This window comes from Portunus trituberculatus, chromosome 40, assembly GCF_017591435.1.
Source record: "Portunus trituberculatus isolate SZX2019 chromosome 40, ASM1759143v1, whole genome shotgun sequence".
Classification (NCBI taxonomy): Eukaryota; Metazoa; Arthropoda; class Malacostraca; order Decapoda; family Portunidae; genus Portunus; species Portunus trituberculatus.
Window position 1 is genome coordinate 800,001 of NC_059294.1, and position 17,714 is coordinate 817,714.

The 17,714-nt window shown below is 40.3% G+C and overlaps 2 protein-coding genes across 9 annotated transcripts in view; one reads left to right on the forward strand and one right to left on the reverse strand.

The window, feature by feature from the left end:
• The window catches only part of LOC123516242 (neuropeptide CCHamide-1 receptor-like), a 56,632-nt gene extending 51,654 nt beyond the window's left edge, over positions 1-4,978 (reverse strand). For both annotated transcript variants that reach the window (XM_045275475.1, XM_045275473.1), the window contains exon 1: positions 4,514-4,978. The gene's annotated coding sequence lies outside the window, so the exon portion shown is untranslated. The remainder of the gene's footprint in view (positions 1-4,513) is intronic.
• Positions 4,979-7,494: 2,516 nt separating this feature from the next.
• On the forward strand, positions 7,495-16,827 carry LOC123516115. Of its 7 annotated transcripts, none has more exons than XR_006678094.1 (4): positions 7,507-7,644; positions 14,128-14,443; positions 15,169-15,483; positions 16,402-16,827. XR_006678094.1 is itself a non-coding variant. In XM_045275220.1 (2 exons), exons 1-2 carry the CDS (start codon positions 14,148-14,150, stop codon positions 15,176-15,178), a joined length of 306 nt encoding a protein of 101 aa, XP_045131155.1. In that variant the 5' UTR covers positions 14,128-14,147; the 3' UTR covers positions 15,179-15,471. The 7 variants fall into 7 exon arrangements, 1 of the variants encoding a protein (XP_045131155.1); XR_006678095.1 differs by having other exon boundaries at positions 15,169-15,371; positions 16,325-16,827; XR_006678096.1 differs by having other exon boundaries at positions 7,508-7,644; positions 15,169-15,371.
• Positions 16,828-17,714: the final 887 nt, after the last annotated feature.

Below are 17,714 nucleotides of genomic sequence, written 5' to 3' on the forward strand. Positions count from 1 at the left end.
TTTCCAAAATCATCTCCTGCGGTTATGTGTGTCTTTGTCTCTCTCTCTCTCTCTCTCTCTCTCTCTCTCTCTCTCTCCAAATTAGCGATAATCCAGTCGCCACACTATTTCGGAGACTACTGCAGAAATAAGCGCCACAAAAGTTATGAGTGATAGCGTGAAAAATGGTCTGTCAGTAACAACATTACTGTCCACGTGTCTCGCTTCTAGAATTCCCTCGACAAAGCGAGAAATGGACGTCTCTTTGCCGCCACCGCCCTTTAAAGTGAGGCGAGTCCTGAAAGTGCCGTGACAAGTTTGGGTCATACCACCACCACCACCGCCACCACCACAACCACCACCCCCACCACCATCATCACTGAAAGTTCTTGCCCTCCCACATGATCCCTCCATTGGCAGAGATGATTCAATTTTCCGCAGCGGTACACATGAACAAGAATCTACCAGGTTACCAAGATGTCACGGCGCGCCAAAAAGGTGTGTTCTTTCGAGCGATTCAGTCAATAAGGCGTTATATTGGCGGGAAATTTGTCAAAGAAGTATTGCGTGGTAGTGAGGCGGAGTGCTGTGTAAAATATTTAGGATGTATTGATGTCTTATTGCCAGGAACCTCATGAAAAAAAAGTATTGTGATGTTGCGTGTGTGGTGTGAAAATACATGTGTGTGATTTTATCTGTTTACTGTGTGGTATTATGTTGGTGTGGTAGTGAGTGGTTTGAGTCAGTTTATATGATGGTGCTCTCAGTGCTGTGTGCTGTGTGGTATAGTGAGATGGTGTGTACTCGTGTGGTGGTCCGTTCACTTAGTGCATAGTGTGGTTAGTTTGTGGTATGAGAGTCAGCTGAAGTAATCGTGTTTCATGTGGTGGTGTTGTAATGAATGTTGTGATAGTGTGGTGGTGTGGTAATAAAGACTGTGTGTCAGTCTGGTGGGATGTGATATGGCAGTCAATTCATTTGGTACCGCCTTGCATTATGCGAAGTGTGAAGGTGTGATAATGAATATTGGGTGGTAGTGTGATGGTTTACTAGAATATGACACTCCATTAACGTGTCGATAAACTTTAGTTTAGCATCATTAGTATTCCAGCGAACCTCATACATTACTTAGTGAATAGTGGATATCTTGGCCTGGCTCGTATATAGCTTAGGACACCGAAGGGATGCTACCTAGACAACCTCACACTCATGTCACCACGCTTTACTCCTTCGTGTATATAAACTCACGTATTCTGAAACTCTGATACGTCGCACCTCCACTAATTTTAGAAGCCTCCAGGTGGAAAGACACGGGTTTCCAACGGTTTTTTTTCCCCATTCTAGTGACAGATTAATATGACTTTATCATTATTGACGAGAGAAGCAATCGTGGAAAGCCGGGTGATCATTCTCATAGCTTAGGAAATAGACGTGGTGAGAAAGCAAACCGTTTTTAAACATGGGCCAAAGTGCGAGACTGTCATTACTTTCTCGAGGGAAGAGTAGACGTGGTTCCTTCGTCACAAGCCACGGTAAAGTACTCTTCATTACACAGTCATTTCTGAACATTATATGACATTTGTGTGTTTATTTATTTATTTCAATATTCATTTATTCTTTGGTAATACGGGGACCGGCACAGGATAACAAAACTGCAATAAAAAGATCCTCAACAAAGTCGAAAGCGGAGTAAAATTTTACAGGATAAGTGTCTTGAAACCTCTCTCTTGAAAGAATTCAAGTCATAGGAAGATAGAAAACAGAAGCAGAATTTATCAGAGAAATGGATGAATGACTGAGAATACCGATTAACTCTTGCATTATAGGTGGACCGAATTTGAATAAGAGAAAGAAGAGTTTTGTACTACAATGAGGCCACGGCAAGGGAGGAGACAACCATGTGTTACAGCTTAGAGCCTCAGACATTGGAAAATCTACCGTTTCCATTCCTTTCTCTTTCTTGTCGGTGCTTGTAAATATCATTTACAGTGCTTGTACTGTTATGACTTGCTGGATATTGCTGTAAAACCCTAAAAAATACGAGGCTTAATCCTAATACGAATCCTGTTCTTTTACTCAAATCCTTCTCTTATCCTAACCTAATCATACATCATAGACCACTGAATCCTCAGCATACCCACGCTTACCATGCTGTCCTGAGAGAGAGAGAGAGAGAGAGAGAGAGAGAGAGAGAGAGAGAGAGAGAGAGAGAGAGAGAGAGAGAGAGAGAGAGAGAGAGAGAGAGAGAGAGAGAGAGAGAGAGAGAGAGAGAGAGAGAGAGAGAGAGAGAGGGGATAAGTTGGAATTAAGTGAATGCAGGCCCTGATTGACGTCTCGCACCATTAGCGTGGTGGTCGGACCCTGAATGGATCCTATTATCTAAGGCTGCTATTGACTCGTTAAATGAACGTCGCAATGATGACAACTGCCGGTCATTCTACTAACTTTACTGGTGTTATTAATCATGCTATTACCATTACTGTTACTACTACTACTGTACTACTACTACTACTACTACTACTACTACTACTACTACTACTGCTGCTGCTGCTGCTGCTGCTGCTGCTGCTACTGCTACTACTGCTGCTGCTGCTGCTGCTGCTGCTGCTGCTGCTGCTGCTGCTGCTGCTGCTGCTGCTACTGCAGCACTGCTGCTGCTGCTGCTGCTGCTGCTGCTGCTGCTGCTGCTGCTGCTGCTGCTGCTGCTGCTGCTGCTGCTGCTGCTACTGCTGCTGCACTGCATCATTATTATTATTTATTATTATTATTATTATTAGTAGTAGTAGTAGTAGTAGTAGTAGTAGCAGTAGTAGTAGTAGTAGCAGTAGTAGTAGCAGTAGTAGTAGTAGTAGTAGTAGAAGTAGTATAGCGTTGTCTTTCAATTCCCAGACATGTTAATTTTTATTCCTTCCGGTTTTCTTTTAGCTACCCATTCATCAAAAATCCTTAGGGACACCTCACCCTCCCTGCAACACTTGACACGTTCTCAGAAGACTATAGCAAGAAAGCGAAAGAGAGAGAGAGAGAGGTGGAGGGGGGGAAGGGAAGCTCTATCGTCGATGTAATTAATTTGCTTGAGGGAGACAAATACTGTATAGGCTCAAAGGCCCAGAAACGACTGAATATGAAAGTCAGGAAAGGTGAAGTGTCTCCGGCTGCTGGACGGCAGGTCATGGAATATTCCCGTTATTTTACCACTGTCAGTCTGATCAACATTTCCAGCATAGGCCCGGCAGTCTATAGTTAGTTGGCTGTGAGGAAACTGTCCTAAGTTGATCTCATAAAATGAAATATCAAATAAATTAAGATGACATTGATGATATCATATATTACCATTCTCTCTCTCTCTCTCTCTCTCTCTCTCTCTCTCTCTCTCTCTCTCTCTCTCTCTCTCTCTCTCTCTCTTTCTCTCCAACATTCATTGGTAATAAGGACAAAAATGACTGACTGATTGGTTGATTGATTGATTAACAGTCTATTATATATATTACGAGGCACATGAAGGTCATACGGCGCCGCTAGGATAAGGAATAGAAAATTTCGATAGTCTGTCGCAACAAGAATATGTTATGTGTGCGTGACTAAACCATAAATATTTCAACGATGAATATATTGGGCTGTTTCCAAGCTTTTTTGTCGTCATAAGGAACCAAGTTTATGCCAGCAAAGTCAAGCTCTCTCTTTGAAGACAAAAAACGCAAGATGACGGATAGCCATAGATTTATCCCACCCACTTTTTGTCACCAATCAATTTCTGAAACCATAATCGAATCTTTAATTCAACTGACGGACGCGAAAATAACAGCGTGCCAATTGTAAAGATCGTTCATGCCTTTCTCTGGTAAACTTTGGAACTCTTTGCCTGCTTCTGAATTTCCAACATCCTATAACTTGACTTCATTTAAGAGGGAGGTTTCAAGATATTTATCGCTTCCTTTTGGCTAACTCTCTCAGACCTGCACGGTGACCGGCAATTAAGTGTTTTTATTCTTTTTTTTAATTTTGTGTTGCCCTTGGCAAGCATTCTCCTTACATATATATATATATATATATATATATATATATATATATATATATATATATATATATATATATATATATATATATATATATATATATATATATATATATATATATATATATATATATATATATATATATATATATATATATATATATATATATATATATATATATATATATATATATATATATATATATATATATATATATATATATATATATATATATATATATATATATATATATATATATATATATATATATATATATATATATATATATATATATATATATATAGAGAGAGAGAGAGAGAGAGAGAGAGAGAGAGAGAGAGAGAGAGAGAGAGAGAGAGAGAGAGAGAGAGAGAGAGAGAGAGAGAGAGAGAGAGAGAGAGAGAGAGAGAGAGAGAGAGAGAGAGAGAGAGAGAGAGAAAGTTCAATCAACTTGATTACATTTAGCAAGATACATGAGATGGCTCACTCGCAATAGTAAATAAACACAAAATACTCACTACTGTTGTACTCCAGTGTTGCAGAACTTATATTAACATTGTTAACAGAGTCAGACGAAGTGCACACGTGCTCTGTAGGCTAATGTAACATGCAACGCTCTTCACTAACAAACGTCACTGTAATGTTCACGTTTTTCCCACTCTTAAAAGCAGTTATCAGGATACAAAGTTGGCAAGGAAGTGTACTCGGCACTCTGCTATCAGCTTTTACTATGTGAATCGCCTTTTATTTTGTCAGATAGTGTTGCTTATCACAGAGAGCCTTGTCAGGCCAGTAAGACTCTGCTGCATGTCCTTTTGAAGGTAGGATTGGGACACTGACTGGTGAACAAGTTTGGCGCGCCTCACCTCGCCCCTCGCTGTGATAGGCAGGGGCGACCTACCAACGTGACGCCCGAGATGCTACTGCTACACCACTGCCATCACGCGCGCCGTCACCCGCAGCCGCACTCACTCTGCAGAGCTGCGTCTCCTCACTGTATGGGTTCACCATTTCACTTGCTTATCTACCACAGTATGCTGATACTTACAGATGATGCTACACAAGTAATTAGCCAGTTCAAAAGGGAGTTTAACCCCTTGAATACAATGACGCGTTCCCATATTCATTCTGCTTACTATTTGGTGATTTTATCCAGCTTTAGAAACTTACGTAGGGATTAAGATATTTAAGACCGTGGCCAATAATCTTCTGACCTCCATAGACCCTTCCTAATGGAAATAAAATTGTCTTATCGTATACAAATCTCAAGGTAAAAATGTGTCCCAGCATTGCAAAGAGTTAATGGCCGTATGCTTAGACAAATGTGTAGAGAAAAAAGTTTATGTCTCATTCTTAGACAAATGTGTAGATATATATATATATATATATATATATATATATATATATATATATATATATATATATATATATATATATATATATATATATATATATATATATATATATATATATATATATATATATATTATATAAGCAGGAGATTTTCTCTCAAACAAATTTCGTTAAAAGTGATAGCAAGTTTAGCATTAATAATCTTTTATATATAATATTTTCTCTTATTTTGATTAGGTCTTTATCCTTTTCTTGAGCAAGTTTAGCATTAATCTTTTGCTAATATTTTCTCTTATTTTGATTAGCTACTCATTTTCTGGCCAAAATGAGTAGCTACGGCGAACTCATAAACCAACTCAAGAAAAGGATAAAGACCTAATCGAAAAAGAGATATATATATATATATATATATATATATATATATATATATATATATATATATATATATATATATATATATATATATATATATATATATATATATATATATATATATATATATATATATATATATATATATATATATATATATATATATATATATATATATATATATATATATATATATATATATATATATATATATATATATATATATATATATATATATATATATATATATATATATATATATATATATAATATATATATATATATATATATATATATATATATATATATATATATATATATATATATATATATATATATATATATATATATATATATATATATATATATATATATATATATATATATATATATATATATATATATATATATATATATATATATATATATATATATATATATATATATATATATATATATATATATATATATATATATATATATATATATATATATATATATATATATATATATATATATATATATATATATATATATATATATATATATATATATATATATATATATATATATATATATATATATATATATATATATATATATATATATATATATATATATATATATATATATATATATATATATATATATATATATATATATATATATATATATATTGGTCTTTAACTCTTCGATACTTTTTCTCTTTTTCATGCAAGTTCACAATGAAATTCTAAAATTTCATCAATATCAGAGAGAGAGAGAGAGAGAGAGAGAGAGAGAGAGAGAGAGAGAGAGAGAGAGAGAGAGAGAGAGAGAGAGAGAGAAACGGTGGTCTGAATATAAAAGAGATGAGAAATGGAAAGACAGAAATGAAAGAAATGAAAGAAGAGGAGGTATAAGGACACAGAGACACTAGAAAAGCGGCCATTAAGATAGCAAAGCAGCCTGACGGAAGAGAAACTGCATGGCCACACACACACACACACACACACACACACACACACACACACACACACACACACACACACACACACACACACAGAGATACGTAGTTTATTGACCACAAATTATATAAACGGAAATAAATGGTCCTCAAATTTACGTTTCTACAGTTATTGCTTACAAAACTAGAATTGTCCTTTTCATATGAGCACGTCAGCTTCACCACCAGCCACGAGTCCTGCCAACATGCTCACCGCTCCATCTCCACCTGTTCCACGTGCCCCACCAGCTCCACCGGCTCAGTGCATGGGTGAGTCTATTAATAGTGTAAAAAGCAGGAACGTGATTGGACAGTGATGGGACGGTAATGGGGTGGATAATTGATTAGAAAGCTGTATAATAATGTATTGAAGGGGTGGCGTGACGTATGGGAGTGAGTGAATAGTAAAGGGTAGTTAACTAATGGTGCGACAGTGTCAGTAGTGATGGAACGGTGATGAGACAGTGATGGGATAGAGAGGCTGTACCAGAAAGGTGTGTCGTGCATTGAAGAAGTCACATGTGGAACAATTAGCGTGTGGTAGGTAGTTAATTAGGCGTATGGTAGTTATAATGCGTCGGGTAGTTAGGTGTTACTCCAGAGCGGCGCCATATGAACCCTGGTTGTGACGGGCCCTCACCTCAGTCACTGGCTAAGTGCTGTGAGAGTGGAATACCGCATTGCAAGGTGGCCGTCATGGCGTCTTCTCAGTGTTAATAATAGCCTGCTGCTGCTGCTGCTGCTGCTGCTGCGCCGCTTTGCCAGAACAGTCGCTGAGTTGTAGTATGTGCGCAGCCTAGTAAGTGAAGGACGGGTTAGTCAAAGTGTTCCTTGCAGCGGCTATCACTTTGCGTGTGCGTCAAGCTTTACTGTATAATTGAACAAGTACAAGGAAAGGCGAGACATGCTTACCAGTATCTCATCTACATCCCTAATGAGGTATTTGATATTGTAGTATCAACAGCTGAATCCAAATCTAAGGAAGGAAAAGGAGCATCTGTAGCGGCGACGGTTACCGAGAATGTGCCGGTAGAGCAGGGGTGGGCAAACTTTTCAGTGCTAAGGCCACGTAAAAAAAAAAAAAAAAAAAAAAAAAATCTTATGGGGGCATACTATATTAGCCCCAAATCATTAATATTTAAAATACAAAATAAAAAGGTTTCTAAAGAAAAGCTACTGCCACACCCATGTGCTCACTTGCGGGAAGAAAATTGAGTGTTCATAATACTTTTTGGCGTTGTTTATTAACTTGTTATTTTTCAAATCTTCTAATATTTTTCGGGCCGCAGGAATTCCTTTAGCGAACCGTAGTTTGCTCACACCTGCGGTAGAGTGTTACGCTGCAGTAGTGGGACTGGGAAGCCGCCCTCTAGTCTGTTCCTATTGTAACAAGCCAGGACATCACTGATGGGATAAATGGTACGTGTTAGAGTAAACGGGGCCCTTTACTGTTTATTCTAAGTGTAGATCAAGCCACTTCGTCTATGAACATTTGTAGCATATACAACAATGATTTAGCGACTTTTTAGCGACTTTTGAAGGTGGATCTAGCGACAAAAATAAAATTTAATTTGGCACACTGCCCATTACCACCACCAGTGACCAGGGCGACCATTTCACCATTGCAACTCAGACTCGATCTAGAGTCTAGACACCGTGATACAAACACGTGTCCTGCGCTCTATCTTTCTGTCACCTCCGTGTGGATTATTTGTACGCCCATCAGGCTTAGGTATAGTTAAATAAAGTTAGGAATCCCATTGCCCCGTGTTTTTAGCGTTGCCTTTTCACTGTCCTTTCCTTAGCGTGTCTGTTGCCAGGTTGTCAGATTGTCTTTTCTCTCTAACCTACGGAGGATCCGCCTCAGTGAGCGTGCTTTTGGGGTGAATTAACACCGTCCGGCCCCCCCTAGAGTGATTTGGCAGGACAATCTGACGTTAGGTAACTCCTCCCTGACTTTCTCCCACTTGTGTCCCGCTCCCCTCCTACAGGAGGGGGATGTACCATCCTCCATGCCTGACGGACCTTCCTGCCCTCCCCGTAAGGGGGAGGGAGGACACTGATCGACGACCCCCGACTGCCAGACTGTCTATTGACCCTCTAAAGCGACGTATGTGACTCTACATTCTAAGACGAACACCCGCCTGTCTACTGTTAATTCTTTTATAATAAAGAAGGTCATTGACTGTAACATTGGAAATGTCGTTAATGTGAAAAACTTGCTAGTGGTGATCTACTTGTTCAGACACTTAACGTAAATCAAGTCAAATCATTGTTGAAGCTCCGGTTCATTCATGACATCGAGATCGAGGCTTCGATTCCAGTGTCCATGAACTCGTGTCGGGGAGTCGCTTCCCACCGCGATTTTGTGGATATGGAACCGACCGAGATCGTCGATTGCATGACTGATCAGGATGTCATTGAGGCTCGGAAAATTACTAAAATGGTTGACGGTACAAGAAGGAGCACAGCATCAGTCATTCTCACCTTCAGTGCTGCTAAGTTGCCAGAGAGGATTCATGTAGGGTACGAGTCGGTTCCCGTTCGTCCCTACATTCCGAATCCTCTCCGTTGTTTCAAGTGCCAGCTTTATGGTCACCATGGTAACGCTTGTCGGTCTTCCCACGCTTACTGCGGTAGATGCGCAGGAGAGGGCCACTCTGTGGACCAGTGCACATCCTTGGTAGAGAAGTGCCGTAATTGTGAAGGTGCTCACTCCACTTTTTCACGCGATTGTCCCGCGTGGAAAGTGGAGAAAGAGGTCTGCACGGTTAAGGCTACTGAAGGATCTCTTACTATGAAGCAAGGATGCGAGTGAAGCAGACGCAGGCCGCGCCTGCTTCAAACGTCTCCTACGCTTCAACAGTAAGGGCTCCACCTAAGATGTGTACTGTTGCTATCCAGACTGACCTCAGCGACCTGCTGCCTGCTCCATCTACCACCACTGATTCCCCTTCAACCTCTGCCTCATCATCTGCTAAATCTACTACTACTACTACTAAAACCTCTACTCCTATAACTTCCTCTGCTCCATACCTGTCTGCTATTTCTCGTACTCCCAGTAAGGGTGAGAAGACAGACAAGTCTAATAAATTAAATTTAACAAAGCTTGAACGTCAACGCCCTTCTCATGTCGTCGCCGCTCCCGCGCCGTCGAGAAGGAGTTCACACGCTCGCTCCCTCTCGACGAGCTCCGGGGAGTTAACAATTGATGAATCGATGGATGTCACCATTAGTAAGGGCCGGGAGAGGTCCCCCGGCAGCGCCTCTGAGCGCAAAAGGACTAAGAAAAACGGCCGCCACCACAACTCTTAAGCCATAATGTTCAAGGTGTTAGTGTGGAACTGCATTAGTATTCGGAGTAAAGATCCATATTTGCCACTTTTAGTGAAAATATACAGGCCGTCCGTTATTTGTCTACAGGAGACGAGACTGCAGGATCAGCCTGATTCTGCAGTGCTAAAACACTACCATCCGTATAGAAGATATGAGGGACACTGCGTTGCCATATACATACACAAAACTCTGACACAAACAGAAGTGACGCTGAATACACCTCTGGAAGTTGTCGCGTGCAGGGTGAGATTCAACGACAGGTATTTGGCACACTCATTCACTCATCCCCCCCCAACCACATCACACGCTCAAACACACACACACACACACACACACACACACACACACACACACACTCATTCACTCATCCCCCCACACACACACATCACACGCTCAAACACACACACACACACACACACACACACACACACACACTCATCCACCCCCCACACACACGCTCACGCTCACGCACACACACACACACACACACACACGCCCGGTAGCTCAGTGGTTAGAGGGCTGGCTTCACAAGCCAGAGGACCAGGGTTCGATTCCCCGGCCGGGTGGAGATATTAGGGTGTGTCTCCTTTCATGTGTAGCCCCTGTTCACCTAGCAGTGAGTAGGTACGGGATGTAAATCGAGGAGTTGTGACCTTGTTGTCCCGGTGTGTGGTGTGTGCCTGGTCTCAGGCCTATCCGAAGATCGGAAATAATGAGCTCTGAGTTCGTTCCGTAGGGTAACGTCTGGCTGTCTCGTCAGAGACTGCAGCAGATCAAACAGTGAAACACAAACGCACACACACACTCCACTTTTTTATCTAATTAGTATTGTTGAGTGCCTTAAAGAGTTGAATGGTCCATCTATCAACTGGACACAACCTTAATAATCTCGTCTTCTTCAATGACAATCAACTGTTCCCTCTCATCTATTATTGATTGTTATTGTTATTATTATTATTGTTATCATTATTTTTATTATTATTGTTATTATTATTATTGTTGTTACTAGTAGTTGTAGTAGTAGTAGTAGTAGTAGTAGTACTACTACTAGTACTACTACTACTACTACTACTACTACTACTATTGCTGCTGCTGCTGCTGCTACTAATACTACTTCTGCTACTACTACTACTACTACTTCTACTCCTACTACTACTACTTCTACTTCTACTACTTCTACTGTTATTATCTTTTATTCGTTTATTTTTCTAATATTACTATTTTAGTACTACTACTACTACTACTACTACTACTACTACTACTATTACCACTACCACTTAGTACTACTACTACTATACATATTATCATCATTAATATTATCATCATCATCATCATATCATTATCATAATCACTACAATCACCATTACTGGTGGTGTAATAATTGAAAGAAGCAGAGTTCACCAGCCCCAGCCCTGCAGATCATTAACCTTGTGACTTCCATAGACCCTTCGTAATGTCAACAAAATGGCCTAACCGTGCACAAATCTCAAGGTAAAAATATGTCCAAGTACTGAAGCTTAATGGCTCCTCGCTCCTGTCAAACTGCCACGGGTCTGGCTGGCTAACTATTCCATCAACTTCATCACCGCTCTTGTTAATGGCCACAGTCTTCACTATCTTAATCCCCACATAAGTTTGTGAAGCTGTATGAAATCGCCAAGTAGTAAGCAAAATGAATATCGTAATGTGTCACGGTACTGAAGGGGTCTCTTCAATCACCGTGTGGACAATTTGAATACCCTCACCGCTTGTTTCAGCCACCACTAGTTTGCTTCATAACTCCTCCACTTCCCTCCGTCTCAATCATACTTCTCTTGTTGTATTTGCAACCCACAAACTGTTCTAACTTGTTGCATTTTCATTACAACTCAGTTCAACTCAAGCTTCCTTAAAAAGTTATCTGTTAATGGTACGTTTTTACTTTTCATTTTTTTTTTTTTTTATCTTTATTCGTTGATTTGCAGGCAGACAGGGTTCGGTTCACTTGGAGGGAGTCGTATATATATATGTGTGTGTGTGTGTGTGTGTGTGTGTGTGTGTGTGTGTGTGTGAGTGAGTTATTATTATCTACCATAATCAATTTATTACGAAGGAAACTTCAAACTGTTACAACAAAATGAAAAACAAAACAAAACATGTATTGATATAAGTACTACACGAAAGGTTACAATGGTTGATAATATAAGATTAATGCAATTGAGTTTGTATAGCGGTTGGTTTGGAGGGTGCAGAGAGCGTGAATACTATACATTTCAGCGGTGGACAAACAGTGTTTTTTGCAGATATCTCCTAAACGAATCGTTGGATGAGTATGATATTTCAACACACTACCTTGAACATCCGTTCGTAATTTATGGTTAACATACCACATTGCTATGTGTTATGTGAGGAGTTTACTGAGTGATATTACGCCTAATCCAGTCATCATATCAAAGGTGTTATACAGAATCGGACGAGTGTGGAGTACTCGTCTAACCCCTCCACCACCCTGAAGAACCCCCAGACCACTCCTTCTCTACCCCAGTATCGCATGACCCTCTTCCCTGCTTCCCTCTTCACCCCTTATTCACACCATCAGCCTTCCACCTTTGATTTTTTTCCCCTATTGTAATTACATACGTATAGGTATAATAGTAACATACGTCAGTATGTACAATTGTACATACATATCATACATTAATGATATTATTTAATACAATTGGTGGTATATGTGGACATGAAGACCAGAGTGGGTCAAACGACCGTGAAAGCAATAGCTAATTCCGCTGTTAATGGCCGTATAGCTGAATAATAAGCAACGTATCTAACAACAAAATAATATTATATATAAACTGGACCACTTTTTATGATCAATAGGTAGACAGTACGCAATAAGAGTATCAACTTTTCCTAACAGTAGAAGGTCCAGGTCACAGGTAATTCCAGCACATCATGTTCACATGGTTGACCATAACGACTGCAAACATGGCTCTTCTATATACTACACGTAAACGTGCTGTTGTACAGTAATTATCAACGTGAACCACTTCTTGCCTTCATGAAATTGTACCATACTCGTTAATAATCATATCTATACATACACACTTACAGAACATTATAATGTATAAATACAGTGGTGGGAGAAGTAGGGAGGGACACAGGAGTGAGGGAGGCGAGGAGCTAGGGAGAGGAGAGGAGGGATAAAGAGGACGAGAACTTCCGAGACGGGGTAGACGTAATAGTGGTTAGGAATGGTTTGGGTGGGTGTGTGGGGGAACCACTTTCATTGAAATGCGTCAACACGACTCGTCGGCTTTGTGTTATTTTTCACGAGTAAACTCCTCACATAACACATATAGCACTGTGGTATGTTAACCATAAATTACGAACGGATCTTCAAGGTAGTGTGTTGAAATATCATACTCATCCAACGATTCGTTTAGGAGATATCTGCAAAAAACACCGTTTGTCCACCGCTGAAATGTATAGTAGTTTGTACCAAGGTGGTGGACCAGTGGTTGGTTCATGGCATTTTTTTTTTTTGCCATTACCCTGGCATGGGTATTAGGCCATTTTTGCTATTTTTTTTACTTTTTTTTATTTCAGTTTTGTTATTTATATATACAATATTTTTTTATTTAATGTAGTTTTTTTATTATTATTTTATTTATATATATTTTTTAATTTATTTTTTTATTATTTTAACAAAAAAATAACATTGTACACTCACTCAGAATTCCATACACGCTTCATTCACACAGGGACCCTACTCCTAACTCAAAACTATTGTCCTTTGTCAGGGCATGGGGAAAGGAGAGATAAATCACAAGTACACAAGGTGGCTACGTAGCATCACTACGTATTGCTTATATACATGAAAGGGAAAACATTCACATCAGAACACGCAAATCTGGAATCATACATACACTCATACTTTTATTTACATGCATATATTTCAAATATTTACAGAGGGAAGACTAAAAGCATAATATATACAGATAAATCACAACTCTCTGATTGAATTGGTCTCAATCAGGTAAATCATCAGCGTCCACCACCAGCTTTATATGCTCGTTTGCCCTCAAATTGCTCTTTTCTTGTTGGCAGATTAGGTGGGGGGGGGGGAGATGAGACCGAAGCAAGGTGGGAAGTTCAGAATGCCGGCTGGACTATTCCTCATCCAGATACCGCGCCGGCTGCACCTTCGTTCCAGTCACCAGGCCATCACCGACCCCGCTAGTCTACGCAGCCCAGTGTCCGTGTTTGCCTTGACTGGCGTGACTTGTAAAGCAACAGCGGGAAGCTTGACCTATGTGACGGGAGTTTTTTCGTGGGGTGGAGTGACGTGCCGCTGCTGTATTGAGGCCAGCGGACCACAGTGGACCACAGTGGAGCACGGGAGCACAGCGGGGGAGAGGCTGTGGTATGTGTATTTTATAGCAACGTACGAGAGCTTGCTTGCTCTAGGTGTCAATAGGGGGTAGATGGTCATTCATTCACTGCTGTAGGTAATAGGGGGTAGATGGTCATTCATTCACTAGTGTAGGTAGTGATGTGGGTTCGGAATAGATTAGGGTAATGGCTGAAGCAACTTAAGGTTTTTTTTGTCATTGTAGATACGTAGGAAGAATTACGCTTAACTCCTTCAGTACTAGGACGCATTTTTACTTCTGATTTGTGTACAATTAGATAATTCTAATTGTTACAAAGGGTGTATGGATGTCGCAAGATTAATGGCTAGTCTTCACTATTTTACTCCCAAGCTATGTGGGGTATGAGAATGGCTGGGAGGTATCAAAATGAACGTGAATGGATCTTAGAAAGGAGGCAGAGTAGGAACTGAAAATGCATGCAATGTGAGGAAACGGGTGAGTGAGACGGAGACGAGAAGAGGGAGATGGTGCAGGAGGGAGACAAGGAGATTGACTGAATTAGTGACTGAATTAGGACACAATATGGATGAACGAGACTGAATTAGTGACTGAATTAGGACACAATATGGATGAACGAGTGAAGTGAAGAGAATGGGTGTTAGTTTTAGATTGTAGAGGCGAGTGAGTTTGATTGGGGCAGTGAAAGTTTTAGGACAATGTGGCGTGTTAGATGGATATTGTTGCTGTTCTCATTACATATGTTAATCCATTACAGGAGTTGCTGATCAAAAGGCTTGACTCAACAGCGATAATGAGCCTCCTGCACCATCAGGGAGGAATTCTACCTCTCATTGACAACGACCACTGCCAACACCTCTGCCTCCGCCACCGTTGCAAGATTAGAGAAGGTCCCTCGGCCTTGCATTGCGCACACGCTGCAGACTTTTCCGCCGCCGCTCAATGGGACTGGCTGAGTGGGTGAGTGAGGCCGCTTAGGGGGATCGGCTGAGTGGGTGAATGAGACTAGTGTGTGAGGCGGCCTGGCGACGAGAACCAGCAGATGACGGCGGACATGTAAGATTAAAACCAGGTAAATGTGTGTTAAGATTGGGTAAACAAGTGTGGCAAGATTGGTTGTATGGATGTGAGAGGATCGGGTGTTGAAGTTTTGAGGAAGTGTGACGTGGTGTGGCTTACCAAGATTGGTCTGGGAGACGTGACAATGAAGAGATGCGAGTGTCGTGACAGGAGAGGGCCGGGGTGGTAACGTACAACACGGGAGGAGATTAACGGAGGAGAAGGATGTAGCGGGTCAGTAAATCAACGAGAAAGGGTGTTTCTGTAGTGAACGTGGAATGAGGAGGTGGAGGAAGGAATGGAGGAGTGGATGAACGAGGTAGGTAGGTAGGTAGGTCCTTAGGTAGAGGAAGGAATGGAGTAGATTGAAGGGTAGAGGATGATCGTGGCTGGGAGGAATCGAAATGAGCGTGCATGGATCCTGGTAAGGAGACTAAAGTAGGAAGTGAATGGAATGTATGAAATAGTAAGAGATGAAGTGCATTGACCTGAATATATGGGAGATTTATGCCTATATATGGAAGTAAGATGTATGCCCATATTCAAAAACACTCACTACGAGTAAGACCTACAATCGATGTAGTATATAGTGTAGGAGAGAGTAGCGTGGTACATGTGGAGATGGGTAGTTAACGGGATACTGCTGTTTTGTTCCTGTATGTCTTTTGTCCCTTATAGGTGTTGACGATCCAGGCGTGGTACATGTGGAGATGGGTAGTTAACGGGATACTGCTGTTTTGTTCCTGTATGTCTTTTGTCCCTTATAGGTGTTGACGATCCAGGCGTGGTACATGTGGAGATGGGTAGTTAACGGGATACTGCTGTTTTGTTCCTGTGTCTTTTGTCCCTTATAGGTGTTGACGATCCAAAGGCTTGAAACTGCAGCGGTCATGAGCCTCCTGCACGACGCATTCACTGACCCTCCCACCAGCCTCCCCACACCACTGGCACTCGAGGGAGGGACTCTGCCGTCCCGCTAACACGTGCCGCCGTCGCCGCTCCGCTACTGTCACTCGCCACAGCCGTCACCACCACCGAGGTCGGCCGCCGTCCAATGAGGGATTGTCTCGCATCGCACACATCCTGCCCACTAAACACCTGCTGCCGCCACCACAGCAGGAGGTGCATGGCACCTTAAAACTGCGTGGTAAACACCTACTCTTACTCCTGGTGGTGCTGTTGGTGGCCAGGGAGGGAATAGGTGTTGGTTGGCGTGGCAGTCTTCCCTCATTGTGGTGTTTATGTATGTACTTAGTGTGGTGCCATTACTCCATTGTAATAAACTGTTTATTGCCTCACTGCGGTGTTACTATTAGTGCTGTTGTCACTATTGAATAATAAACTGTGAAGAAATCTGTTTTGGTATATTTACTTTTCTGGGAGTATTTGTGGATTAATTCAGTGAGTACTCGCCTCAAGCTGGCTTAGGTCACTGACACGCCAATATTGCTTCCATTAACCTCCCCTAGTCACTTTACACAATAACACTACAGAAATGAAGAGAACTGGATTTTTAATTTGGATGCAGAAATACTTGTCATTTATTTGGAGACTTTAGTTCTTATCATAATCGAGTACAATGAAAGGAGGGAAGAAAACCAAAACGATTGCAAAAAAAAATATGCTAACACACAGCCCTGACATTATTTTAAATGTAGGAAAAAAAAAATGGCTCACAGCCTGACTTTTATTAAATAAGAAAAAACAATGGCAAAGGAAATTAAACTGCTTTAAGTCATAATTTTAGTCCTGAACTTGTTAAACAAAAATGTTCCATGGTCAGAAAAGCACTTTGCCAAAAAAAAAAAAGGGTCCCAAACTCCCCTCAAAAAAAAAAAAAAAATTGGTGAAAAATTCCCATATTGCTTCAAACACCCAAAAATTTGTGTAAATTGAACAAAACCCCCAAAATTGGTGAAATTGGTGAAAAATTGCCCAAAAATTGGTGAAAAATTGCCCAAAATTGGTGAAAAATTGTACTAAAAAATGTACTAAGTCGAAAATACTCGAAAGAGTCTCCGGAGACAAGCCAGATGCATAATGGAGCTAAAATTAAATGAGAGAGTCTCCGTAAACTTTTATTCAACAATTCTTTACATTATTATTATTACATAGCCTGAAAAAGTACAATTTTTTTTTCATAAACTGAATTTTTATAGTGAAAAAGTCTACAAAAATTTTCAACTTAGTAATGAAATACAACTCAGTAATGCTTAGTATTGAAATACAACTCAGTAATGAAAT